Source organism: Sinocyclocheilus grahami, unplaced genomic scaffold (genome assembly GCF_001515645.1).
Source record: "Sinocyclocheilus grahami isolate Dianchi unplaced genomic scaffold, SAMN03320097.WGS_v1.1 scaffold631.1, whole genome shotgun sequence".
Taxonomy (NCBI): domain Eukaryota; kingdom Metazoa; phylum Chordata; class Actinopteri; order Cypriniformes; family Cyprinidae; genus Sinocyclocheilus; species Sinocyclocheilus grahami.
Window position 1 is genome coordinate 17131 of NW_015505810.1, and position 12932 is coordinate 30062.

General features: G+C 38.8%; 2 protein-coding genes across 4 annotated transcripts in view; one reads left to right on the top strand and one right to left on the bottom strand.

Moving 5' to 3' along the window:
* Positions 1-3506: 3506 nt before the first annotated feature.
* On the bottom strand, positions 3507-4463 carry LOC107558067 (leucine-rich repeat-containing protein 19-like). Its single transcript, XM_016241679.1, has 2 exons — positions 4268-4463; positions 3507-4045 (listed from the first exon to the last, which is right to left on the bottom strand). Exons 1-2 carry the CDS (start codon positions 4344-4346, stop codon positions 3684-3686), a joined length of 441 nt encoding a protein of 146 aa, XP_016097165.1. The 5' UTR covers positions 4347-4463; the 3' UTR covers positions 3507-3683.
* A 5229-nt stretch (positions 4464-9692) lies between these two features.
* The window catches only part of LOC107558068 (intraflagellar transport protein 74 homolog), a 7652-nt gene continuing 4412 nt past the window's right edge, over positions 9693-12932 (top strand). Inside the window, exons 1-5 of one of the 3 annotated variants that reach the window (XM_016241683.1) lie at positions 9693-9759; positions 10435-10496; positions 10625-10653; positions 11421-11461; positions 11650-11729. In XM_016241683.1, coding sequence (XP_016097169.1) covers positions 11451-11461; positions 11650-11729 — 91 coding nt within the window. In that variant the 5' untranslated portion in view covers positions 9693-9759; positions 10435-10496; positions 10625-10653; positions 11421-11450. The remainder of the gene's footprint in view (positions 9760-10434; positions 10497-10624; positions 10654-11420; positions 11462-11649; positions 11730-12932) is intronic. The other 2 variants (XM_016241680.1, XM_016241681.1) reach the window with 2 other exon arrangements.

Sequence of the window (12932 nt, forward strand, 5' to 3'; positions counted from 1 at the left end):
TTACAAAGTTAATTTGAAGTGCATTACTACAAATTACTACAAATTACTACAATTACTACATAACTACAAATATTACCTTCTATTTTGTAGAAATACATTCAGGTAGGAAATCGCAGCAGCATATTTCCATTCCTGTTGACGCACTGCTCCAGAGCCACTTGGCAACTGCTGTCTTTTTTTCCACTTAATGTAGCTGTCTCGAAGTGACTTCCATCTTGTCCTGCACTCATTTTCTGTGAAGAGATAGAAATACATTTTTATATTAATGTTTGTTTTACAGGTATCTGGCCACAGGAAATTCAGTCAGAACGCTTGCCTTCCACTATCGTACGGGGGAGAGCACAGTGGCTAAAGCCATCAAGGACACATGTGCTGCAATTAACAGGTGCATGATGGATACACACCTAGCAAGACCTACTGAGCAGGAGTGGAGGAATATTGCTTCAAAGTTTTCAACTAGGTGGAATTTCCCTAACTGCATAGGAGCGATAGATGGGAAGCACATCCTCCTCTTTGCACCACCTCATTCAGGCAGCCTTTACTTTAATTACAAAAAAACATTCTCTGTAGTATTATTGGCTGTGGTCGATGCTGAATATTGCTTCCGCCTAGTCCTTATTGGAAAGTATGGACAGTCAAGTGATGGGGGTGTCTTTGCTGGCTCAGCCATAGGGCAGGCATTGGATGCAAAAAAGCTGGAGGTACCAGATGATCAGCAGCTACCAGGAGCAGAGCACCTGGGGAAAATGCCATTCACTATTGTTGGGGATGCAGCATTCCCATTAAAAACCTACGTGATGCGGCCTTACCCTGGTCGAGACATATCCACACAACAACGTATCTTCAACTACAGATTGTCTCGAGCGTGCAATGTGGTGGAAAATGCCTTTGGCATTTTGTCATCTCACTGGAGGATCCTGCATAGCAGGATCAACGTACACCCTGACAAAATAAACAGCTTCATTTTGTCAGCATGCCTCCTGCACAACGTCCTTCTCAAGTTTTTTTCAACTCTTAAGGACATGTATCTTGGCAGCATGAAATGGTGTAATGGTCACTATAGTGTTGCCTTACTGACTTTACTTTAATAATTTAATTGATATTAGATTTGATCACTTCCTAGATATCTTATTTCTGCTTAGCTCATAATTTAGTCTCTGATTATCATTAGCATTCATATTAGGCTAGATTGCCATTAATCAGTTATTAGTATTGTTTTGTATTATTATAAGCAATTTCAACATTTCTTATGCTGTAGCTATTATATTGATTTGTTTGCTTAATAAAAAAAAGATGCTACATATTTTTTGTGTAAGGTATGCTTATTTCATTGTTAACTTTAATTATAATCATATTCCTGTTGAGGTAGTTTGTCTTAATTCAACATGAGGATTTGTTTACTTAAAGTAACATAATTGTCAGTTTGTGGTCAACATTATTATTTTTAAGGACATTATGAAATTAAGACAATGTCTGTACTGTACGTTATTTTATGATTGTAACATTACTATACAATTACATACAGTTGTTGCTAACGTCTGTCACTGAACATTTTACCTCAGATCATAAATTAGACATTCTTACCTGAAAAACCAATGACATCGGCAATCTTCCTCCATGCTGATGACTTCCTTATGTTGTCTTTGAAGAATCTATGGTTTGTTGCATATAATTCTGGGTATTTCCCTACTTCGTTGATTAGTATTTCGTCATCCATTGCGGTCCGCTACTCCGCTATTTAAATTACCTGAAGTGTGTTGTGGCGGTTGTGACCTGGTAAATCCAGTAGGTGGCAGCTGAAGGCAGTGAATGTAATCACAACAGGCAATTGTTACATAAGCCAATGCTGTAATATTTTGTGTATGTAAAAATGTCTCAAGAGAAAGATAAAAGATTAAAAGGACTATGTTTATTATACATTTAATTCTATATGTTTACATTTTATTCGAGCTGTAAAACTAATGTATGTAGTATTTTGAAGAAGTGCTATCTTGGTATAATGTGTTAACAACGATTTGAGACAAATATGATGCTATTTAATATAAAACTATGCAGATGGTGCTCTGTGGCGCGGCAGTAATTTGAACAGCGTCCTGAGTCGTAGCTGGGCGCCGCGGACAGACACTGAATAGCGCCGGCAGTGTGCGTACTCTCATAGAAAACAATGTGTTCGAATTTTAAAGACGTGGTGCGACGTGGCGCGGCTCTGCACTTCTCGTCAGGTGTGCGACCCCCTTAACCCTAACTGACCCATCCCTTACACTTTAACCCACCCTTAAACTTACCCATACCACCAAACCTGTCCCTAACCTTACCCGTATCCACCTCAATACCAGCAAAAGTGTTTTGCAATATTATATGAACACAATAAGTGCATTGTACTTATTGTTTGATGTAAGTACATAGCAGTTAAGGCCCCTTAATATAATGTGGGACCCAATTTAAAATAACTTATCCATTTTAATATATTTTACAAGTAACATTTCTTATTTTGATCAGAATCACCACTGAAAATGTTTGGAAACCATGATAGAGTTTTCTTTTTTTAGGACAGAAATTTTGAAGAACGTTGTTTATTTGAAATAGAAATCTTCTGTAATATTGCAAATGTTGCCTAATGTCTTTAACACCACTGTGATCTCAAACTGTATAGTATAACTGTATATTTTCATTGTATTTTATGGAATTTCCTCTAATAAGACCCCTTAACTGTTCAGTGGTTTAGCATTGATGACATCAGGATGCAGTAATTAATGTAATGTTTTCAAACTTTTTCTGTGAACAGAGTGGAAGTCAAAGATCTTCAAGGGCAACTGGCAGATTACAACATAATACATTAATTTAAATCAGTACTACAAGTCTCTTTATTTTGAATCAGTAAAAGACTTGGAATTAGATTTTGGGATGCATAATGCCATTATTTAAATAATCTTTTAATTACCAGCTGGTTGACAAGCTGAACACAAACACTGAGATGGATGAAGTGGTGAATGACATAATCATGGTGAGATGACATTATTTAAACAGCAACATCATCCTCTTTGCTCTTCTCATGTTCCTGCTAATTTTATTTTATGTTCATCTCTTTAGCTGAAAGCACAGAACGACAGAGAAGCTCATAGTATGGACATGATATTCACCGAGAGACGAGAGTAAGTCCTTTTGTTTCTTCACAAGTAAAGGTTTGGCAGAGTTTGTGCACAAGAGGGCAGCAGCTGACCTGTGAAATGTTTCTCGATCTCCTCACGAGTACGACTGCTTTTCAGTTCTATCATGCCAGAGCTTCTTTTTAAATTATTCTACATATTCTACATACGATTCTACATATCCTACAGAAAAAACTACATGCAATCAATTTACATCCTGGATATTTTGTTGGATATTAGGGATACACTATTGCATACATCACTGAAAAGCTTTTAAAAAGAAAGATCTTTGAGTAAAAATTAGAATTACTTTATGATAAAGTGCTGTGACAGACAGTTTTTACACACAATTACCTGCTGAGATACATGCATTTGCAATTCCAGTTCAGTGATCTTTGGGTTTCATATTTTAAAGGTTTTTTTCATATTGCACTACTGCACTGGAATAAACAGATCCTCACAGTTTAATGCAAGAGCTCGCAGCTTCATTTTTCCACCTGTTTGCAGCCCCTGTCCTTCTCCTGCTGCAGATCTTGCTCAAGACTCGTCAGCATCCGCGTGTTCTCTGTAGTTTCCTGGCTCAATGTAGCCGTCCTCTATGAAGCCATCATCATCCTCAAAGGGCTGCAAGCTCAGTCCAGTGTCCAACTCCTGAGTGCTCGTGTCCGTCTGCTCTGTGTCTAGACTGAAGTTGGAAAAGCGTCCGGTATTGAAGACGTTGTGCTCCACATCCTCACATAGCCTCTGGTGCCGGTAATTAAACAGAAGCTTGTACCATGAGGGAGATTTGACAGCACATACAATGAGCATGGAAGTGCTGAGGGTTAGAGCAACGACACCAAGCAGGAACTTCCAGCTGTGGCTTCCTGTGTGTGTCTCACCATCCCTCGCCATCAACCCTGAGGAGAAACACATGCTCTGTAGAGTCCACTGACATCAGCTGTGTATTCAACAGTATTTGAGAAAAATGTTCGCAGTTATTTATCCTGTGTCCACTAAGAGGATCCACAGCAGAGTGCTGTAACTTCGTCTGATTGTGTTATGGTCGCTGCACTGTTTGAGCTCAGTGCAAGTCACAGTGTTTTACAGACAGTCAGGCGTGTTACTGCTTGTGTGTTTACCTTTGCTGGAGCCATTGACGTGGCTGCTGTTGCTTGGCTCTGTGGTGGGCGCTGGTGCTGGTGTTGATCTGGTTTTCATTGTGGTAGCTGTAGATTTCTCCACAGATGTTTTGGCAGTTGAGGCTTGAATTGAGCAGGAAGGGTTTCCATCAAGCACAGCTGTTTTCTGGGGGGTGTAACAAGTGACTTCTTTCCCTGCAAGACCAACATGCGATTTTGCAGATTAATAAGTCAAACAAAAGAAACATTAAATTGACAAAGGCTTGTACACAGTATCTGAAAATAAAAAGCAACTTAAGCGCTCGTTCTCGCCTATTAATACGCCGGAGTCATTCAGCTCTTTGATGAGGCTTGTGAGCGAGCAGGAGCAGTTCCATGGGTTGTCCTTCAGGTCCAAACTCCTAAGTTTTGTTAGTCCTTTAAAGATGTTTATGTCAAGGGTCTGCAAGCTATTTCCCCTCAGTTTAAGAATCTCTAGGTTAGTGAGTTTGTCAAAGGCTCCAGGAGGCAGCGTCTGTATGAGGTTATAAGAAAGGTCTAGCACAGTAATCCTGCGATATTTCTGTAAGGTGTTTATATCCGAGGCGGACATCACAAGTGAGTTGTTGCTTAGGATCCATCCGGTGATGTTTGTAGGTGTATCTTCTGGAACCTCTGTCAGAGATGAGTTGCCCATGTCCACCTGAACACAAATGGTGAATGTTTGTTTGACATCGGAGTGTAATGCTTGACGAGCCATGAGAACAGGAGACTGCGGATCCTCCCTTTTTTCTTTTTTTTACTGTGTTTTACATCAACTTGTACTTCTCCAGTCTATGATTTGGCTGTGACTAATTGTTAGACAGTAACATAGACATGAATATTACTTTGATACAGAACATGTTGTCATAACTGTGTGTGAAAGACACTCACCTGCTGTGCGATTACACCGGTGCTCATCAGAACCGCTGTGACCCACACCACATGCATCTGTCTCCCGGCCATGATCTGTGTTACCTGTGATAACAGCACTGCATCAACCAAACAAACAGCGTCCTGCCCATAAGAGGAAAGCGAGCTCTTGCTAAATTGTCCTGTCTCTTGTGAGCTGTAGTCATAAAGAGCAGAGAAGGTTCTTGAGAAAGTAAAAACACTCTTAATGAGTGTCACATAAAGAGGATCTTTGTGCAGACGAGTCCCTCTCCTATCAGCATGCTGCTGTCCCGTGTCTCTCTGCTTGTGTTTGTTGCTGTTTTATGTTATCTGCCATCGGCCACAAAGATACTCATGGTCTTCTCTGGCTGGCATGATACACAAAGTCACCCAGTGTTCTCTAGAGGAGTGAGGCCTGTTTTCTTGCTGTGATGCATTATTGTTCAGTTTCATTAAGGACAGATGCTTGTTTCATTCTCATCTTATAAACATGGACTGGCTGGAAATGTTCCTTTTTTTTATTAATTTTTTTTACCAGAGCCCGCCTCAATTGCAGAATGCAATGCTTTGTCATATGCTTTGCACTTGCTCTCATGTGTGCAATTCTTGATGTCTCTAACAGAGACTTAGAAGAGGTTGTTATAGTATGTTGTCTATTCAATACAGTTGCAATTTATTGAATTACCACATCTTTAATATGAATGTGTTTTTCAGGATCTGTCGTAATAGTAATGTTGGGCTAATTCCTATTACTGGATTTAAAAAAACTCTCTAGTGATAAGTGTAGCTCTGTTTTTCTCCTCAACTCCTCCAAAAACCTTTGTCTTTGTCTTTTCCTGTATTGCCTGTATACCACTCACAGTCCTGTTAGATATTTACATGTGTCAGTGTTTTGCGTCCTGTGCAAATTTGAGACTGGTTTATCCCCCCCCCACCCCCCACATTGCCTTCTGCTGTAAAGCTCCGCCCATCTGTCTTTTTTTTAACACACCTGACAGCCCGTCGTCTCCATTTGCTTTATGGTTGGTTCAGTTCAAAATTTATATTTGTTTTTCGTTATGCTTAACCATGCATGCAAATTAAGTTGCATTTAATAGATCATTTGAACAGCCTCTTTGAACCTTTGAAGTAAAGAAAAGCCTGTGGTGACCATTATCTGGCATTATTCCAGGTTTTCATAATGTAATCAATTTGTTTCAACAGGCTGCTATTACATTTCTTTGAGTCAATCTAAAGTCAAAGTGTTATGATAGCATTTAGGATCTTTGCCTCATAATCTGCATAAAACATCAGTTTTTCACTTTTGTTAAGGGTTAAAATAAAAAAAAGTTATAGATATGAATGTAAGAGTCACTTACCCTTGAGTGCTGTGTAATAGTCTATGTCAACTCATGCTTAAAAGAGCTCAGACAGAGACAAACCTTTGCTCTCTGTAATAAAAATACTGGCTAAAGATTGACCACAGTCACTGACATAAGATAGTGAACTATGAGTTTTATTGTGCTGTTCCTGTATCTCAAGCAGTAGAGCACGCCAATAGCAAATCCAAGGTCATGGGTTCCATTCCCAGGAAATGCATGAACTGATAAAAATGTATACCTTAAATGCAATGTAAGCTGCCTTGGATAAACGTCTGTCAAATTCACGAAGTGAACTTTGGTACAGTCTCAAAGTTTCTTAATACAATCATGAAAATAATCTTTAGTCTCTCTTGATTTAATACAATCATGAAAATAATCTTTAATCTCTGGTATATTCTAGAGCTTTTTAATAAACTGAAATAATTATCTAAATTTGTTTAGAAAAGTTGCCATGGAACTGTAAATTGTCTAAATTTGGATTATTATTGTGTAACACGACCTGGTTTTCTTGAAGTTGTAACACAGATGTGCATGACCTCTGTCTGTGAAGTTCAGTTGGACCTCAAACACTACCCTGATCTTACTGGCTGTGCTGGGGTGACTGGGAAGGTACAGTAAGATGATCAGTTTTCATTAGATGGGAAAATGGGAACCATTGGAGATTTTTCTTTCCAAGTCAAGATTCATGCAGTTACTGTAGGATCATAAGCCTGGAGAAGTAGAGATGTGTGTCATCAGCACAAGTGGTAGGAAACACCACGTGCCTGAATAAATAGTGATGTTATGTATACAAGGAAAAGTCACAAGTTTGTTTGAAAAGATCCAAACCAAGTTCACTTAAAGTGAACTCAGTCCTTTGGTGTTAACAGTATAAAGGACTCAAAAGAGAACCTGTTTCTTTGTTTGGTCCTCTTAAGCACTGAAGTGATCTTAAACCCTTTCGTGATCACACCACAACTTCATAAGAACTCAGAATCCAGCTCTCTGTGCAGCAGGGAAATGCTGGAGTCTGACCTACTGGAAAAGATGAAGTGGAAAGGGAAGAGGGTGAGGATGAGCTGGAAATCCCTGATCATATCTCCGGTCAAGACATTCACAGAGCTTTATCAATGCATTTCAGTCAAATTTAATCTTAAAAGGGAACATTAAGTATAAAGTTAATTCAACCTTCTTTTCTCAGATAAGATAAATATTTTTTTTTTTTATTCAAGGTAAGCTGTTTTTCATTGTTCAGTTTTAGTAGTTATTTTTCATAAATAATTCTATAATATTATATCATGGTCTGTCTGAATACTCAATTCTGATTGGTTGTAATGCACAGGTAGTTCAAAGTCAGTTTAATCACCGTTCTGTATTAAAGCGCTGCTTTCATTGACGCACACAAACCCACACACAGACACTCATCAGTCACACACAGAGATCGGAGATCACACTGCACATGCACAGAAAGGAGCACAGCATAGAAACTGAGGAAACTAAACTCACAGCTTCACTGTTTGCGGAATGAGACACGCAGATGCAAATCACATATGCAACTTTCACCCCCCCCCTCTCTCAATAATTAATCTAAATCAATGCTATAATTCTTGCATTCCAATAAATGTGATCTCACCGCAGTACTTCATCTCTGTGTCTGATTTAAAGTGGGCAGAATGCTAGATCTCTGCTGTGCGTCGGGTGCTTCTTTGCCTTCACATCATTCATTAAAATCATTTAATGCACAGCTAGCCATAGATTATATAAATACAACATAATTATTTTGTATTGTTAGAATTAACAGTTGGTTTATTTACCTGTTTATTTATTTCTTTTTGAGAAATGTAACAAGAGTCTAAAACATCTGGAATTACATTGGTAAATAATAACAATAATAAAAAAAATCTATATATACAAAAAAAAACATACAAATGATAAACTGCTTAGTTAAACCTCAAGCATTTGTTATGTTGGTCCATAGAAAACGTACTGACACCTCATTGCTTTGACAAATCACGAGGAAATTGAACCACAAACAAACCATTTAGATGGTCCGAGATCACTTGGTTTGTTCACATATACAAGCTGAACCACTCTGAGAGCATTTGGAGGGCTCAAGCGAACTAGGTGTGAAAACACTGCTCCTCTTCTGGATTCCCTGAAGAATATACCTGTACAACAACAGGAGTGTGGTTCCTGTGATTCCCAGTGTCCAGAGGAAGCATAGGAGGATCTGATGCTGAATGATGATGAAAGCTGCAGACAGATTCAGTGTTATGTGGAGGATGATATAGTCCAAGAGAAACAGGCTGCCCAAAACATAATTCAGAAGATGTCAGCTGATAAACAGGCCAAGTACACTGAGATGAAAGCCACCAATGAAGAGCTAGGGTCTGTCTCATTCCCCCAGTAATACCACACTAAGGACTGGTGTGCTAACTGTATTAGCAGAATGCAAGTAACACTAATGTGTCATTGTCTCTCCGTTCCCCAAATTCCTTTTCTTTAACATCCTTTGGATAAAGATATGGTGTCTCAACTATCTATGGTGTCTCAGACTGACCACCTGAGCACTAAACAAATATACATTTCATTTATATTGCTTCAAGAAACTGTTGACTCACCTAGATTGACCATCTTGACTTGTTAAAAGTCTTGAAAGTCCACCGGGACAAGACCACAGGAACTAGATGAGTCCTCTGCACAATGTGACGTTGCTGCAGCCTGGAATTGAACTGCTGGTTTCGTCTGGTCAGAGGAGAACTGGCCCCGACTGAGCATGGTCTCTCCCAAGGTTTTTTCTCCATTCTGTCACCGATGGAGTTTTGGTTCCTTGCCGCTGTCGCCTCTGGCTTGCTTAGTTGGGGACACTTCATTTCCAGCGATATCGTTGACTTGATTGCAAATGATTGCAAAGATATTATTTAAACTGAACTGAGCTAGATGATGACATCACTGAATTGAATGATGAACTGTCTTTAACTGAAAAATGTGTGTTTACTATTGTCATTTTACATTATTGACACACTATTTTCCTAATTAATGCTGTTCAGTTGCTTTGACACAATCTGTATTGTTAAAAGCACTATATAAATAAAGGTGACTTGACTTGACTTGACTTGAAAGAACTTTTGTTAGTATTTTTATAAATTCTCTGTGATGCATTATGGGAGTGGAAGATACCAAGTATGGTGGGAAATGGGTGGAATTTGGTATTTTGGACTACTCTGGACTACTAACGATGTTAGTATGTTGCGTTGTGTTGCTTATATTTGTGTATTTGAGGAAATGATTTGTATTATTTATTTGTTATAATTCTTTTTGTTATTTATTCATGCTATATGACTGTAAATGGTGTTCAGTGAGTTATTGAATCATTGTAGTACCTAACCCATTGTTGATTTTCTTTGTTTTTGTTACTTTGATAAATGCTTTTGTGTGTGTGTGTGTTGTTTTTTGTTTTGTTTTGTGTTGTTTTTTGCACAAGTGAGCAGATTGCACTTTACTGGCTTGGGGAGAGAAGAACTTGGCATTTAACTTCTAACTATTTTTTAAAGGATGTTTTCAGTTGTATCCCCAGATTAATATTTGACAGTCGTATATGAACAGTTAAACATGGCGGGCATTAATGACACCAGTGTCATAGCTTTGAATCCCAGGCAATGCAAGAACTGGTAAAATAACTAATCACTTATCCAAGTCACTTTGGATAAAAGTGTATGCCCAATGGATGTTAATGCTAAAAACAAAAATCAATAAGTGACGCAGGTCCACATAAATTCTAGTTTATTCAGTTAACAGCTTCACTATTAACTCTAAGCATTAAATTGAAGTCTGTGAATGATTTGTGAGGGTGATTCCAAGTCGACTGTTATTCACTGTCACAACGCATCCATGTCTCCTCTCATCTGCATCTAGGAGCTTGATTCCCTTCAAGAGGACTGGACACTCTGATGAGTAGGAAGGAGATGTTTGAGGTGGTGAGTGGACACACACACACACACACGTTTGTTTCTGTGAATTGTGGGGACTTTCCATAGACTTCTATTACTTTTATACTGACCAAACAATATTTTCTATCCCCTAACCCTAAACCTACCACTTACAGAAAACTTGTTTGCCTTCTTACACTTTCAGGTAATCATCATTTACTATTTTTTATCATTTTTTCCCCCACAATGTCAAAAATGTCAGGTTTTAATATCCTTGTGGAGACATTTGGTCTCACACACACACACACACACACATACACACACACACCAGTGAACTCTTGATGAATCAGGACTTTGTTTGGCTGTAAGGAAACACTGTACTACTGTTAGCATGTTTGATGCAACTTTATTCATGCTCACAACAGACATGTTTGTTATAGGTTACAATACACAGCTGCTTCACATAAACTTTGCAAGTTGAAACATTTGACAGAGTGACAGTAGACCTACATTCAGTGATTATTGTCAAATCCTTTTATTGCAGCTGTCTAAAAGGAGTTCAGTTGTGGAGAGCTTTAATGAAGTGGAAAAAACTGTCTGTGTGTCACATTAGAAATTGCTGCTGCTACAAACATTCACACTCTTGTGTCTTGTGTTTGCAGGATCTGGTTCACTCTCAGGCTAAATGCATTAAATGGTCAAACAGTTTGCACTACAAACCAGTGTGTTCATAATTAGGATAATACATTAAAATAATATGGTAAGACACACCAGTTTGAAATATCAAGCCACAAAACAAGGTGTTTTGTACAGCTAAAAATAGTGGGTGACACCGGAAGCCAGACACTTTAAATTTACAAATGGCCATGCCCTCTCTTACAGGAAAAATAAGATGGATATGATTTATTTATATTTTTGCATTTAAATATTTCAAGTGACTTTACTTCATGATTGTTCTTTTGCTGGTTTTAGGTGAAAGAAAACAACCAGGAAATAGCCAACATGGAACGACAGTATGTATTTCTAAAACATATGAATGTATATGATGTATGTTCACTCACAGTTGCTTAGTAGATGCACATTATTGCACTAAAAATGCCCATTTGTTTTTTGCCATTTTTGTATCAGTTTATCATATTTATTTGTGCATCTTATGATCGATACATAAAGAAACCCGTAATTAACATCTTGTTTTATGTAGGCTCTCCGAGGTAGGTGAGAAAATTAGCCATCTCACTGAAGAGATTCGACAACCAGATGCTGACATGGAGGAACATCAAGGTGCTGTTTTCTATACGTTCATGTGATTGGGATGATCATAGTATGTGCTGATTTAGAGAGAATGTAATGGTGAGAGTGAAACTAGTAGATAACACAAGCCTGATTCAAGCTCTGGTGGCCCATCTAAGCATCACATTTTTATTTTAATAAAACTGTTTACAGTTGCTACACTTATATCAGTATCTAATGTACGTCTCAAAAATAGTCTTGCATTGTGCGTTGCATTTCAATGAAATATAGTTCATTTTAAACCTAAACATGTTTGATCAAAATGAATGTATTTGTCAGATTGGTCACACTCCCTTTAACGGTTGAGGTTTGTTCACACAGTCAGTGAAGCATTTGAAGTTTAATGGCAATTAAAATGAATGTTTTGATCATGTACAAGGTGAGACAGTTGTGTGTGTGTGTGTGTGTGTGTGTGTGTGTGAGAGAGAGAGAGAGAGAGAGAGAGAGAGAGAGAGAGTGTGTGTGTTATAGTGTACTTGTTTATGCTACATTGTGAGGACCAAATGTCTCCACAAGGATAGTAAAACCTGAAATGTTTGACATTGTGGGGACCGGCCTGCAGTCCCCACGAGGGAAAAATTATTAAAAATAGTAAATGATGTTTATCTGAAAGTGTAACAATGCAAACAGGTTTTCTGTAAGGGGTAGGTTTAGGGTTGGGTTAGGGAATAGAAAATATCGTTTGGGCAGTATAAAAGTAATAGAAGTCCATGGAAAGTCCCCAGAATTCACAATAACAAACGTGTGTGTGTGTGTGTGTGTGTGAGAGAGAGAGAGAGAGAGAGAGCGAGAGAGAGAGAGAGAGAGAGAGCGAGAGAGAGAGAGAGAGAGAGAGCGAGAGAGAGAGAGAGAGAGAGAGCGAGAGAGAGAGAGAGAGAGAGAGCGAGAGAGAGAGAGAGAGAGAGAGCGAGAGAGAGAGAGAGAGAGAGAGCGAGAGAGAGAGAGAGAGAGAGAGCGAGAGAGAGAGAGAGAGAGAGAGCGAGAGAGAGAGAGAGAGAGAGAGCGAGAGAGAGAGAGAGAGAGAGAGAGAGAGAGAGTGTGTGTGTGTGTGTGTGTGTGTTGATGGTCAGATTGGAGCGCTGGTGAAAGGACCCCTAGAGAAGGAAACGGTCCAGAATGCTCAGAAGTGCTGACAGGGTTTTTTGACTGTTACACACACACACACACACACACACACACACTCTCTCTCTCTCT